The sequence below is a fragment of the Cetorhinus maximus genome, chromosome 6 (assembly GCF_964194155.1).
Source record: "Cetorhinus maximus chromosome 6, sCetMax3.hap1.1, whole genome shotgun sequence".
Taxonomy (NCBI): domain Eukaryota; kingdom Metazoa; phylum Chordata; class Chondrichthyes; order Lamniformes; family Cetorhinidae; genus Cetorhinus; species Cetorhinus maximus.
In genome coordinates this window covers 2,566,788-2,580,508 of record NC_135884.1, presented here as the reverse complement: position 1 = coordinate 2,580,508, position 13,721 = coordinate 2,566,788, and the positions used below count along the sequence as shown (strand labels likewise).

Below are 13,721 nucleotides of genomic sequence, written 5' to 3'. Positions count from 1 at the left end.
TACACTGTCCCATCAAACACTCCCAGGACAGGTACAGCACGGGGTTAGATACAGAGTAAAGCTCCCTCTACACTGTGTAAGCAATGTGCCTCTGTCCCAACTTCAGAAGAATAACTTGTTCTGTATCAGGATGAAATATTTTCAATACTCTCATTTTGCAGCCGCTCAGTGAGTTTATTAAGTTCCTGCTAAATTAGCTGTGATGTTACACTGTGGGCCCACAACCAGGAAGATTCAAGTTCTGAACGCCCAAAATCATATCACACGAGCCCCTGACAGCCAGCGAGTGAGGAAACCTGCACAGGCTGTACAGGGTAGAAAAAGACCATTTGGCCAACTGGTCTACGCTGCTGTTCGAACTTGAATGGAATCAAGGGAAACAGGCGGGACAGTGGAGTTGAACTCATGGAATGGTGGAGGAGTAGCATGGCCCATTCCTGCCCCTATTTCTTATGCTCCACACGAGCCCCCTCCCACCCCTCTTCATCTCACCCTATCAACATCTCCTTCTACTCCTTTCTGCCTCATGTGTTTACCCAGCTTCCCCTCAAATGTATCGACACTATTCACCTCGACCCCTCTCTGTGGGAGCGAGTTCCAAACTCTCCCCACTCTCCGGGTAAAGAAGTTTCTCCTGAAGCACTTACTCGGACTTCCTCTTTGACTTCTTTCTCCTCTTCGGTCAACTCCAATGATGAACTTTCTGAAGAGGAAAAGTACTTGGAGGCTGGGATCATTTTGCCATCTTCAAACTGGAGATTTTTCACCAAAAGCTGAAAGAAGACCATGTGTTATTGAAGAACCATCATCCCAAGAGGTGACTGGGGCTCAAATTTAATGTGGGCAGGAACACAAAAAGCATCAATGACATCACACCTGCCCATTAACCATCACCCCCCAATGACCCCGTCAGTTAGAGCTCACCCCAAGCGGGTCCTATTTATTACCCTCCTTGCTTCAATCAGACAATATAGAAGAGAGGTTTCCGATGATGCAGGATTCAGAGTTTGAATAAAAGATTTATTACCATTTTACCATCATTCCCATAGAGAACCAGGCCATTTTTGCAAACAATGGCAGGTGCGTGAGCTCCAGGAATGTCCAGCGTCGGGCCCGGGGGAGGGGAGTTACTGATCAACGTCGAACCAAAAAATGTCAGTTTCTGAAATAGAAGAGGGAGAAAATAATGCCGTGTTTTGTTACACATCCACCAGAAAATGAGGAGGCCATTCAGCCCCTTGAGCCTGTTCTGCCATTCAGTGAGGTCTTAGCTGATCTGTGATGTAACCTCAAATGTCTGGCTTTGCCCCATTTCGCTTCATACCTTTGGATAACAAAAACCTGTCAATCTCGGATTGAAAATTAACAATTGGTCCAGTGTCAGTTGCTATTTGGGGAGCGTTCCAAATTTCTAATACCCCTTGTGTTTAGAACTTTACCCATTCACTTAATCCAGGGCTGCCCAAACTGTGGGTTGTAACACCAGACAAGATTTTGGGTTTGCGAGATTGAAGGCAGCAATGGCTGCAGTCGAGCTCAGACTGAGTGCAAACAGCTGTGAGGAGCCTTGAATTCCTCACGTTCTTTTTCCAATAGCAGGTATGGCCTAACTGACAGGTCTTTGAGGCCTCAAGATCCTGTTCCAAAAAAGCCAGTGAAAAGGTAGGTGAATTAGTTTTAAAATCCCAGCAGGCTAAAAAACACTCACAGCTCTCTTCCTCCTGTCCCCTCTCCTTTAGCTCCACCTCCTTTCCTCCTCTCCCTCAGCTCTCCCTCTCTCCCCCTCTCCCACAGCTCTCCCTCTCTCCCCCTCTCCCACAGCTCTCCCTCTCTCCCCCTCTCCCACAGCTCTCCCCCTCTCCCCCTCTCCCACAGCTCTCCCCCTCTCCCCCTCTCCCACAGCTCTCCCCCTTTCCCCCTCTCCCACAGCTCCCCCCTCCTGTCCCCTCTCCCAAAGCTCTCCTCCTTTCCTCCTCTCCCACAGCTCTCCCCCTTTCCCCCTCTCCCACAGCTCTCCCCCTCTCCCCCTCTCCCACAGCTCTCCCCCTCTCCCCCTCTCCCACAGCTCTCCCCCTTTCCCCCTCTCCCTCAGCTCCCCCCTCCTGTCCCCTCTCCCTCAGCTCTCCCCCTTTCCCCCTCTCCCTCAGCTCTCCCCCTTTCCCTCTCCCACAGCTCTCCCCCTTTCCCTCTCTCCCTCAGCTCTCCCCCTTTCCCTCTCTCCCTCAGCTCTCCCCCTTTCCCCCTCTCCCACAGTTCTCCCCCTTTCCCCCTCTCCCACAGCTCTCCCCCTTTCCCCTCTCCCACAGCTCTCCCCCTTTCCCCCTCTCCCACAGCTCTCCCCCTTTCCCTCTCCCATAGCTCTCCCCCTTTCCCCCTCTCCCACAGCTCTCCCCCTTTCCCTCTCCCACAGCTCTCCCCCTTTCCCCCTCTCCCTCAGCTCTCCCCCTTTCCCCCTCTCCCACAGCTCCCCCTCCTGTCCCCTCTCCCACAGCTCTCCCCCTTTCCCCCTCTCCCACAGCTCCCCCCTCCTGTCCCCTCTCCCACAGCTCCCCCCTCCTGTCCCCTCTCCCACAGCTCCCTCCCTCTTGCCCCCTCTCCTACAGCTCCCTCCCTCTTGCCCCCTCTCCTACAGCTCCCTCCCTCTTGCCCCCTCTCCTACAGCTCCCTCCCTCTTGCCCCCTCTCCTACAGCTCCCTCCCTCTTGCCCCCTCTCCCACAGCTCCCTCCCTCTTGCCCCCTCTCCTACAGCTCCCTCCCTCTTGCCCCCTCTCCTACAGCTCCCTCCCTCTTGCCCCCTCTCCCACAGCTCCCTCCCTCTTGCCCCCTCTCCTACAGCTCCCTCCCTCTTGCCCCCTCTCCTACAGCTCCCTCCCTCTTGCCCCCTCTCCCACATCTCCCTCCCTCTTGCCCCCTCTCCCACATCTCCCTCCCTCTTGCCCCCTCTCCTACAGCTCCCTCCCTCTTGCCTCCTCTCCCACAGCTCCCTCCCTCTTGCCCCCTCTCCCACAGCTCCCTCCCTTGCCTCCTCTCCCACAGCTCCCTCTCTCTTGCCTCCTCTCCCACAGCTTCCTCCCTCTTGCCTCCTCTCCCACAGCTCCCTCCCTCTTGCCTCCTCTCCCACAGCTCCCTCCCTCTTGCCTCCTCTCCCACAGTTCTTCACCTTCACCACCTGGTTCTCACAACTCTCCCCCATTGTCTTCCCCCCAGACTCACATCTCTTCCTACCACCTCTCACCCCGATCACAACTCTAATTCCCCACCTGGTCCACACACAGTTGGGTCACAGCAATTTTCAATTCTCAAGATGGGGTCACAGTGGGAAAAACTTTAGGAAGCGCATGATCTATTCTATCAGTTTTATGCTTAGGTCTATGGTGGTTACAATGCCACCAATTTTCGTGTCATGGATAAATGTGGATATGTGGCTTTATAATCCATCTTCTATAGAACCGTGGAATGGTTCGAGTAAAGAAGCCGGCTATTCAGCCTGTCGTATCTATGCTAGCTCTCTGTGGGAGCAACTCAGATAGGCCCACCCCCCACCTTTTTCCTGTAGCCCTCCAACATTCCCTCAGGTGTTTATCCATTTTCTTTTTGAAAGCCTCAATTGACCCTGCCTCCACCACACTCTCAGGCAGTGCAGTCCAAATCCTAACCACTCGCTGCGTGAAAAAGATTTTCCTCATGTCGCCTTTGGTTCTCTAGCCAATTATTGCCTTGAATCTGTGCCCTCTACTTCTCGATCCTTCCAGCAATGGGAACAGTTTCTCCCTATCTACTCTGTCCAGACCCCCCATGATTTTGAACACCTCCATCAAATCTCCTCTTAACCTTCACTTCTTCAAGGGAAACAGTCCCAGCTTCTCCAATCTATCCACGTAACTGAACTTCCTCATCCCTGGAACCATTCTCATAAATCTTTTCTGCACTGTCTCTAAAGCCTTCACAACCTTCCTAATGTGTGTTGCGCGGAATTGAACACAATCTCCAGGTGAGGATAAGCCGTGGTTTTATAAACCTTTATCGTAACTTCCTGCTTTTGTTCTCTATGCCCCTATTTATAAAACCCAGGATCCCATATGCCTTATTAATCACTTTCTCAACCTGCCCTGCCACCTTCAATGATTTATACGCATATACCCCAGGTCCCTCTGCTCCTGCATCCCCTTTAGAATTGTATTTTGTTATTCATTCATGGGATGTGGACATCACTGGCTGGACCAGCATTTATTACCCATACCTAACTGCCCTTGAGAAGGTGGTGGTGAGCTGCCTTCTTGATGGAAAATGTTTGCCATCTCAGCCAAAATCACCTCCTGTTGAGTTATATCCCAGACTGTGAACATGAACTGAGTTGAAAAGAAAACAGATCTGGGTAAAAGACATGTTTGTTTTTTACCTTCCAGAAACACACAAGGAAACGGGTTTAAAAATATCAACTGCAACCCTAGTTCTGTGTACTGGTCTGGTGTTCTGTTCTGGTGTGTGTGTGTGCGCTGTGAAGGTCACAGCTGAAGAACATCAACTGGGTATCCCTACGCTTGCAGGTAAACAAACTCTCTCTCTCTGATCGCTGGAGGCAAGTCACAAGTCAGCAAAGTCACAGTCGAAAAGGAAACAGGGAAACTCCTTTCAGCTAATCTGCAGAACTAAGAATCTCCAAACTAACTGCTCAACTGCCAATGGAATCACCCAACTTAACGGCCGCAACATTTCACCATCTACTCCTCACGCACAAGCTATAGGACTGATTTGTATATCTTTTTAACTTTTATTTTTGGACTCATTTTCGCATTTCTAATCTGTGCGAATGTGTGTTGCGGTTTTATTATTTCTCTTGCGTTTGGTAACTAATAAACTAAGGAAGCCTGGTTAAATTGGCTCCTTTCAAAACATAAATACATTCAGACTGGGAAAAGATATCCATGAGGGAAGGGATCCTTTCTAAATTAACCTTATTGTGACCAACGGAGGGGGCTGAATAAGGAAAGGGAGTCGGTTCATCGCTCCTGACCCGGAGCCTAACAATTTGGGGTACCTCACCCGGGATCATAACAAATTGGGGGGTCTCGCCTGGGGACCACTCATAACAACACCCAAGTCTAGGTCATTAATATCGATCAAGAAAAGCAGTGGTCCTAATACCGACTCCTGGGCAACCCCTCCATAAACCTTCCTCCAATCTGAAAAACAACCATTCATCATGACTCTCTTTCCTGCCACTCAGCCAACTTTGCATCCATGCTGCCCCTATCCCTTTTATTCCATGGGCCTGTCTTTTACTGACAAGCTTGTTATGTGGCCCTTTATCAAAGGTACACTACATCAACCACAGTACCCTCATCAACCCTGATTGTTAACTCATCAAAAAACTCCAATCGCATTAGTCAAACATAATTTGCCCTTAAATCCATGCTGGCTCTCCTCAGTTAGTCCACATTTATCCAAGTGATTATTAATTTTGTCCCAGATTATCAATTACAAAAGTTTTCTCACCACCAAGGTTAAACTGACTGGCCTATAGTTGCTGGCTTTACCCTTACACCCTTTTTTGAGTAAGGGCGTAACATTTGCAGTTCTCCAGTCCTCTGGCACCACCCCGTGTCTAAGGAGGATAGGAAGATAATGGCCAAGTGCCTCCATGGCTTCCACCCTCGTTTCCCTCAGTATCCTTGGATGCACCTCATCCGGTCCTCGTAGACAACCAGTCTATCAATCAGTCAACCTCCTCTTTATAAATTCTTAGTCCATCCAGTGTGTCTACTAACTCCTCTTTCACTATGACTTTGGGATATTTACTTCCTTGGTAAAGACAGGTGCAAAGTATTCATTTAATAGCATCTGCTATGCCCTCTGCTTCCATGTCAAAACCACTTTTTGATCCCTATTTGGCCCCTTTCCTGCTTTTCCCGCCCCTTTGCTGTTTAAACACCTATAGAAGACTTTTGGATTCTCTTTTACATTAGCTGCCAGATCCTTCTCAGGCTCCCTTTTTGTTTCTCTTATTTATTTCTCGCTTCCCCTTTGAATTTTCTATATTCAGCCTGGTTCTTACTTGTATTATCCACCTAACATCTGCCATTTAAAACTCTGGGATGGAAACATCTGGCTCCGGGGGGGTTTATTACTCTTTGGTGTCATTAATTTCTTTATTACTATTACTTTACCTACATTAATTTTGGTGAGTCATTTTTAACTACCTGCCATTTCCTAATTCTCATTTACAGTATCACTGTGTTAAATTTTAAGAGATGCACATTCCTCCTCTGGAGTGTCCGTTGTTGCTGCTTGGTGCAGGCTGCCCTCATCAGCTTGGCTCAGTTGTTAGCATCTTCCACTCTTGATCAGAAGGTTGTGGGTTCATTCCCACCACAGCCCATAATCCATGCTAACCCCTCCCCCCCACCACCACGCAGTGCTGAGGGGGTGCTGGATTGTCAGAGGTTGCTGTATCCTTCCAATGAAGCAGATCAGTTGATGCTCCCTCTACTTGTTGAGGTGGGTATTAAAGATCCCGAGGCACTCTTGGAAGATGATCGGAGCTGTGCTGCCCATTTACCTGGGCAGATATCCATTCCTCAAACAACATGGCCATAAACAAATCATTTGGTTGGGAATCTCATTAACTTGTGGGATCTTGCTCTGCACCATGATTGCCTAAGAAACACGTGACCATACGTCAAAAGTAATTGATTGGCTGTGAAGTACTTTGGAATGTTCAGGGGATACGTCTGAGGTTTTTTTCATCATCAGCCAGTCAGAAACCTCACCCTGAATATGGTGATTGAGAGGTAATCTCCTTAAAGAGAGAGGGATTTAAGGACATGAATCCCCTTCCCCACCCCATCCCTCCCCCGGTCTCATGCCAATTAACTTAATGCTTTTTCTGAACATTTTAATAATTGTATCACCATAGAGACCCTTCATTCGGGTCATTTCCTTTGACATTATTCCACTCAACACTTACATGTCCGTTGACCTCGGACCAGGCTCCAGGAACCTTGTCATTGCCCCTGATCCAGTTGTGAATGGCCTCTGCTGGCTGAGCCCAGTCAATCTGCACAGTAAAGCAATGATTAAGGCAGTGGTCCTCTGAGCAGCCAAATGTCTGTACCCATTGTCTGACTTACTGACTGTATCTCTCCTGAATCCAGCTCCCTCACACTGTCACTCAGTAACCCCTCTCCCCCAGCACCCTGTGTTACTGACTGTATCTCTACTGATGTTAATCCAGCTCCCTCACACTGTCACTCAGTAACCCCTCTCCCCCAGCACCCTGTGTTACTGACTGTATCTCTACTGATGTTAATCCAGCTCCCTCACACTGTCACTCAGTAACCCCTCTCCCCCAGCACCCTGTGTTACTGACTGTATCTCTACTGATGTTAATCCAGCTCCCTCACACTGTCACTCAGTAACCCCTCTCCCCCAGCACCCTGTGTTACTGACTGTATCTCTACTGATGTGAATCCAGCTCCCTCACACTGTCACTCAGTAACCCCTCTCACCCCAGCGCCCTGTGTTACTGACTGTATCTCTACTGATGTTAATCCAGCTCCCTCACACTGTGACTCATTAACCCCACTCCCCCAGCGCCCTGTGTTACTGACTGTATCTCTACTGATGTTAATCCAGCTCCCTCACACTGTCATTCATTAACCCCACTCCCCCAGCGCCCTGTGTTACTGACTGTATCTCTACTGATGTTAATCCAGCTCCCTCACACTGTCACTCAGTAACCCCTCTCCCTCAGCACCCTGTGTTACTGACTGTATCTCTACTGATGTTAATCCAGCTCCCTCACACTGTCACTCAGTAACCCCTCTCCCCCCAGCGCCCTGTGTTACTGACTGTATCTCTACTGATGTTAATCCAGCACCCTCACACTGTCACTCAGTAACCCCTCTCCCCCAGCGCCCTGTGTTACTGACTGTATCTCTACTGATGTTAATCCAGCTCCCTCACACTGTCACTCAGTAACCCCTCTCCCCCAGCGCCCTGTGTTACTGACTGTATCTCTACTGATGTTAATCCAGCTCCCTCACACTGTCACTCAGTAACCCCTCTCCCCCCAGCGCCCTGTGTTACTGACTGTATCTCTACTGATGTTAATCCAGCACCCTCACACTGTCACTCAGTAACCCCTCTCCCCCAGCGCCCTGTGTTACTGACTGTATCTCTACTGATGTTAATCCAGCTCCCTCACACTGTCACTCAGTAACCCCTCTCCCCCAGCGCCCTGTGTTACTGACTGTATCTCTACTGATGTTAATCCAGCTCCCTCACACTGTCACTCAGTAACCTTTCCCAGCCAGCTTGCTGATGATGGTGCAAGTGCTGATAAGGTTATTCCAAAAAGAAAGTTTACAAGTGAAAATAAAGTAACTGGACTCTACCAATTTGGAACCAAAAAGAATTCATTACCTTTGCATTTTCTTTCTTCTGAATTCCCTCATAAGTTACCCCTTCGGTTGGCTGTACAATTCTTGGGGCCTTTCCAGTGGCAATAAGTTCCACAGATTCCACCTGTCAACATGTCAAACACAGCTTTGGTGTTGTACAGGCCAGCAATCGGACTAGCCCCTGGGCCCTCTGTCTGATCCAGCAATAATAGCCCCCAAGGAGTCAGTCATGGCTCGCTCTCCCACCTCTCAGTCACAAATCTGTGGTACTTGAGCACATAACCCCGGCTGTCACCCCCAGAGCGGTACTGCGGAGATGCTGCACAGTTGAAGGTGCCGTCTTTCAGGTGAAATGCTAAACCACGTCTGAACTTTCAGTTGGACATGATGGATCCCAGGGTGTTATTTTGAAGAAGATCAGGGGCTTTCTCCTTAGTGTCCTGGTCAATATTTATCCTTCAATCAACAACACTAAAACAAGCTATGTGGTATTTATCACATTGGTGTTTGTGGGATCAAACATATGAACATATAAACATATGAGTTAGGAGCAGGCCATTCGGCCCCTCAAATGTGCTCCGCCATTCATTAAGATCATGACTAATCTGATTGTGGCCTCAACTCCACATTCCCACCTACCCCCAATAACCTTTGACTCCCTTGTTAGTCAAGAATCTATCTCTAGCTGCCTTGCTGGGGTCTTGCTGTGCCAGAATTGGCTGCTACTTTACCAACATTACAAAATACCTCAGTCTCCCATATCTATCTAACTCAATCTGTTTCTCAGTCTTATTATTTCTCTGTCACTTTCTCTTCCTCTCTCGCAGTGTGTTTTGGTAACATTGACCTAACATTATGAAAGGACATTACACTGTCTTATTTTTTCATTTGTTCACAGGATGTGGGCTTCGCTGGCTAGGCCAGCATTTATTGCCCATCCCTAATTGCCCCTTGAGAAGGTGATGGTGAGCTGCCTTCTTGAACCGCTGCAGTCCATGTGGTATAGGTACACCCACAGTGCTGTTAGGGAGGGAGTTCCAGGATTTTGACCCAGGGACAGAGAAGGAACGGTGATATATTTCCAAGTCAAGATGGTAAGAGACTTGGAGGGGAACTTCCAAGTGGTGTTGTAAAGAACCTTTTTTTAAATTGTTCCTGCACTGTGGCTTTAAAAACACCATGGCTGCAGTTAAAAGACATGTTCACTGGAGCAGGATGAGGAATATCTACAATGTTGCTATCCTGGAACAGAGGGTGCCATGAAGGAACAGGATGGTGTCAGAGAGAAGTTATGGACTAAGGGGAGCTGCCTGTCAATAGCATTTTAATTGGCTTCTGACCAGGTAACCAGGGTTTTGTGCGATAACAGTGCCGACAGAACAGCTCCTAGCCTGCACAGAGGGAAGACCTGAAACCTCTCTCTCCTGTGTTTGTAAGATTCCAGCAATTCTGCCATAACAGCTAGCTGGCTATCCCTCACATCTCTGTAACCTGCTTTCCCAGAAAACCCCTGTCAAGAGGAATAGGGGAAAAATCACCAATAGAGACAAAAGCAAGTTTTTCAACCAGTGAACCACAGACTGGAAGTGTTGGGAGACCACCTCACGTCATCAACAACAAACTGAAAGGAATTTGGATGAAATCAACCAAAATCAACCCATCGAATCCTGTACTCCAGATTGATGCTATTGAACTGTTTTATCTCACCCTTAAAATCCATGTTTGTGTGTGTGTTGTGTGTGTGAGTATGTGTGTGTGTGTTTAAGAAAGGTTAGAGTTTAAGTTATAGAATTAGAAATTAGCAGTTCATATTTCTTTCTTTTGCCACTACTTAAAGACAATTTGTCCAATAAACAGTTATTTAGTTGTTAAGTTTACAAACCTGGTGCTCGTATTCTGTTAACCTAAATTAAACAGTTAGATAGAATTGGGGCAATCCTGTGGTTTGGTCAAATCTTTCACATTAGTTGTGGCTCGGGGAACAGTGGGGCTGGATAATACAGCGCACTATCCCCAGTGAGTCTTCCCAGTGAGAATCCCCAGTATTCCGATGCGTCTGCTGCCCTTGTCCTTCTAGATGGTAGTGGTCATGTGTTTGGAAGGTGCTGTCGAAGGAGCCTTGGTGAATTCCTGCAGTGCATCTTGTGGATGGTACACACTGCTGCTACTGTGAGTTGGCGGTGGGGGGAGTGAGTGTTTAAGGCGGTGGATGGAGTGCCTCAGGGCATAGATGATAGTGTTTCACATGAGCCTTACCATGCCCTTAATTCCTTCAGGAAAGAGGAATCGGTTGTATAAGGTGGTAATAGTATCATCAGGAAATACTTCACAATCCCTCTGCATGAGAATGGGACCTGTATCCAATCCATCGTCTGCCCAGAAAATACTGAACCCTCCTTTCTTGTCTCCATGTATCAGAGTCCTGAAGAGAAAAACATGTCAATCAGACATTTTACCAAACTGTGTTTATTTACCAAGTGTGGTGCTAAGCTCTCCTGATCAGGAAAGTCCCTGGTCCAATCCAGTCAATGCCGAGATTGAGCCAGGGTGACAGTGGGGATGCTACAATTGCGTTTGTGCCTCTGTGTTCAAAATCAGTTCTGAATACTGATGAGAGTGATGGTTTATCTGGGGAGTGCAGCCAGAGCCATGCCCATGGCACCACGAGCGGCTCAGCTGTACACAGAGGTACAAGGAACACAGGAAGAACCATGGTGATAGGTGATTCAATAGTTGGGGGAGCAGACAGTGTTTTTGTGGACACAGACATGAATCCAGGATGGTGTGTTGCCTCCTAGTGCCAGGTCAAGGATATCACTGAGCAGCTGCAGAGCACCCTGAGCGGAGAGTGAACAGCCAACAGCCGTGGTCCACACTGGTACCAACGACATAGATAGAAAGAGGGATGTGGTCCTACAGTCTGAATTTAAGAAGCTAGGTAGGAAATTAGCAAGTAGGACTCAAAGGAAAGTAAAGAAAGTGATTATAGAAATAGGAGGATAACACAGATGAGTGCATGGCTGGAAAGATGGTGCAGGAGGAAGGGCTTTGGATTCTTGGGACATTGGGACCAGTGCTGGGGGAGATGGGATTGGTACAGGCTGATGGGTTACACCCAAACAGAACCGGGACTGAGTTCCTCGCTGGGCGATTTGCTAGTGCTATTGGGAAGGGTTTACACTAACTTGGCAGGGATGTAGGAACCGGGAGGTAATATCAGAGAGGAATACCAAAGTGCACAAAACACCGGGAGAGACAGGTAGCACCAGAATAGCAAATAGGCTATTAGGTGGACTCTGCGTGAGAGGAAAATAATAGTCTAAATCAGGTCTACTGTGCATGTTTTTGAATGCACAGAGTATAGTAAATAAGATTGGGGAGTTACAGGGGCAGATTGCCATGTGGAAATATGATGTGTTGATAACAGTGATCTGGTCAAAGAAGGACAGAACTGGGTTAGATATCCCTGGATACAAAGTGTTCAGGAAAGATAGGAAAGGAAGAAAAGGGGAACAGGTGGCAATATTGATTAAGGAGAATGTTGCAGCGCTGGAGAGAGAGGATGTCATAGAATCATAGAAAGTTTAGGATACAGAAAAAGGCCACTTGGCCCATTGGGTCTGTACTGGCTGAAAAACAAGCTACACAGCCTAATCCCACTTTCCTGCAGGTTACAGTGCTTGAGGCGCATATCCAGACACCTTTTAAATGAGTTGAGGGTTTCTGTCTCTACTCCCCTTTTTAGGCAGTGAGTTCCAGACCCCCATAATCCTCTGGGTGAAGAAAGTTTTCCTCATCTTCCGTCTAATCTTCCATCAATCACTTCAGATCTATACCTCCCAGTCACTGACCTCTCTGCTAAAGTAAATATATCTATATATCAGGCCCCTCACAATTTTGTACATCTCAATCTAATCTCCCCTCAGCCTCCTCTGTTCCAAGGAGAACAACTCCAGCCTTTCCAATCTTTCCTCATAGCTGCAATTTTCCAGTCCTGATAACATCCTTGTAAATCTCCTCCGTACCCCGTCTAGTGCAATTACATCCTTCCTGTAATGAGGTAACCAGGGCTGCACACAGCAGTCAACTTGTGGCCTAACTAATGTTTTATACAGTTCCAGCAAATACTCCCTGCACTTATATTCTATACTTCGACTAATAAATGAAAGGATTCTATATGCCTTCTTAACCACCTGTTATGGCACAGCAGTTAGTAAAGACTGAGTTATTTAAAATCCCAGAGGGAAACTTTAAACAACTGTCATAACCTATATTTTCAATTGATATGTTTTGAGTTGCATCTCTAAATTCAGAAATAAGATCACCAATTCTCGAAAGGTTTTTATATCAAATTACATGAGACATTTATTAACTTACACAAGTTAAATATAAACACATGGCTACAAATTACTACGATCATAACTTTTAACAAATTCCCGAACTAATCTCCATTAAAGCAACAGCAACCCATAGACTTAACCAGACACCAGGCAAAGCATTTTCACCTTACAAATTCAAAATGAGGTTCCCTTCACTTTGGTTCCTGTGGAGACAGTTGTAGACTTACAGGCCTTGATGTTACATTGCCCCTGCCCTGCACACACAAAACTGCTGTCTGTTATACCCAGCACATCTAATTGAATGTAAATTCTCATTGTATCACCAGCCCCTTTTAACTCCACCTCTTCTAACAGTAAAACCCCTTTCGTAGTACCAATTTTATTAGTAATATAAACATTGCTTGATCTCTGCTAGCTAGGTGCCAGATTTCACTCCCACTCTTGAGTGTTCTATTCAACAAAATGCAAATACGCTCTATCTTACTGTTCACATCTCAAAACTACTATACACCAAACACCCAGACTAGCTGGCTTTAATCCAATTAAGACACACCCACAGACTAAACCTCTATTTAAAAAAATAATAATTTCCAATAACATTATATACATTAAGAGCTTCATTACACACCTTATTGACCTGCTACCTTCAGGGATCTGTGAACGTTCACTCCAAAGTCCCTCACTTCCTCTACACCTCTCAGTGTCCTCCCATTTACTGCATAACTCTTTGCCTTGTTTGACCTCCTAGAATGCACCACCTCACACTTCTCTGGGCTGAATTCCATTTGCCCACCAGACCAGTCCATTGATACTTGCCTTCAGTCTACAGCTATCCTCCTCACTATCAACCACGTGGCCTGTTGTCCCAGGGGGGGGGTCAAGGACAGAGACTATTTGGCTAGAGCTAAGGAACAAAAAAGCTGCAATTAGATTGCTCGGTGTAATCTATAGGCCACCAACAAATGGGAAAGATGTAGAG

The 13,721-nt window shown here is 47.2% G+C and overlaps 1 protein-coding gene across 2 annotated transcripts in view; it reads right to left on the bottom strand.

The window, feature by feature from the left end:
- The window catches only part of aldh1l1 (aldehyde dehydrogenase 1 family, member L1), a 60,978-nt gene that overhangs the window by 31,301 nt on the left and 15,956 nt on the right, over window positions 1–13,721 (bottom strand). For both annotated transcript variants that reach the window (XM_078543098.1, XM_078543099.1), the window contains exons 4-8: window positions 10,659–10,824; window positions 8,425–8,526; window positions 6,968–7,057; window positions 1,028–1,162; window positions 648–773 (exon numbers count right to left, since the gene is read on the bottom strand). In XM_078543098.1, coding sequence (XP_078399224.1) covers window positions 648–773; window positions 1,028–1,162; window positions 6,968–7,057; window positions 8,425–8,526; window positions 10,659–10,824 — 619 coding nt within the window. The remainder of the gene's footprint in view (window positions 1–647; window positions 774–1,027; window positions 1,163–6,967; window positions 7,058–8,424; window positions 8,527–10,658; window positions 10,825–13,721) is intronic.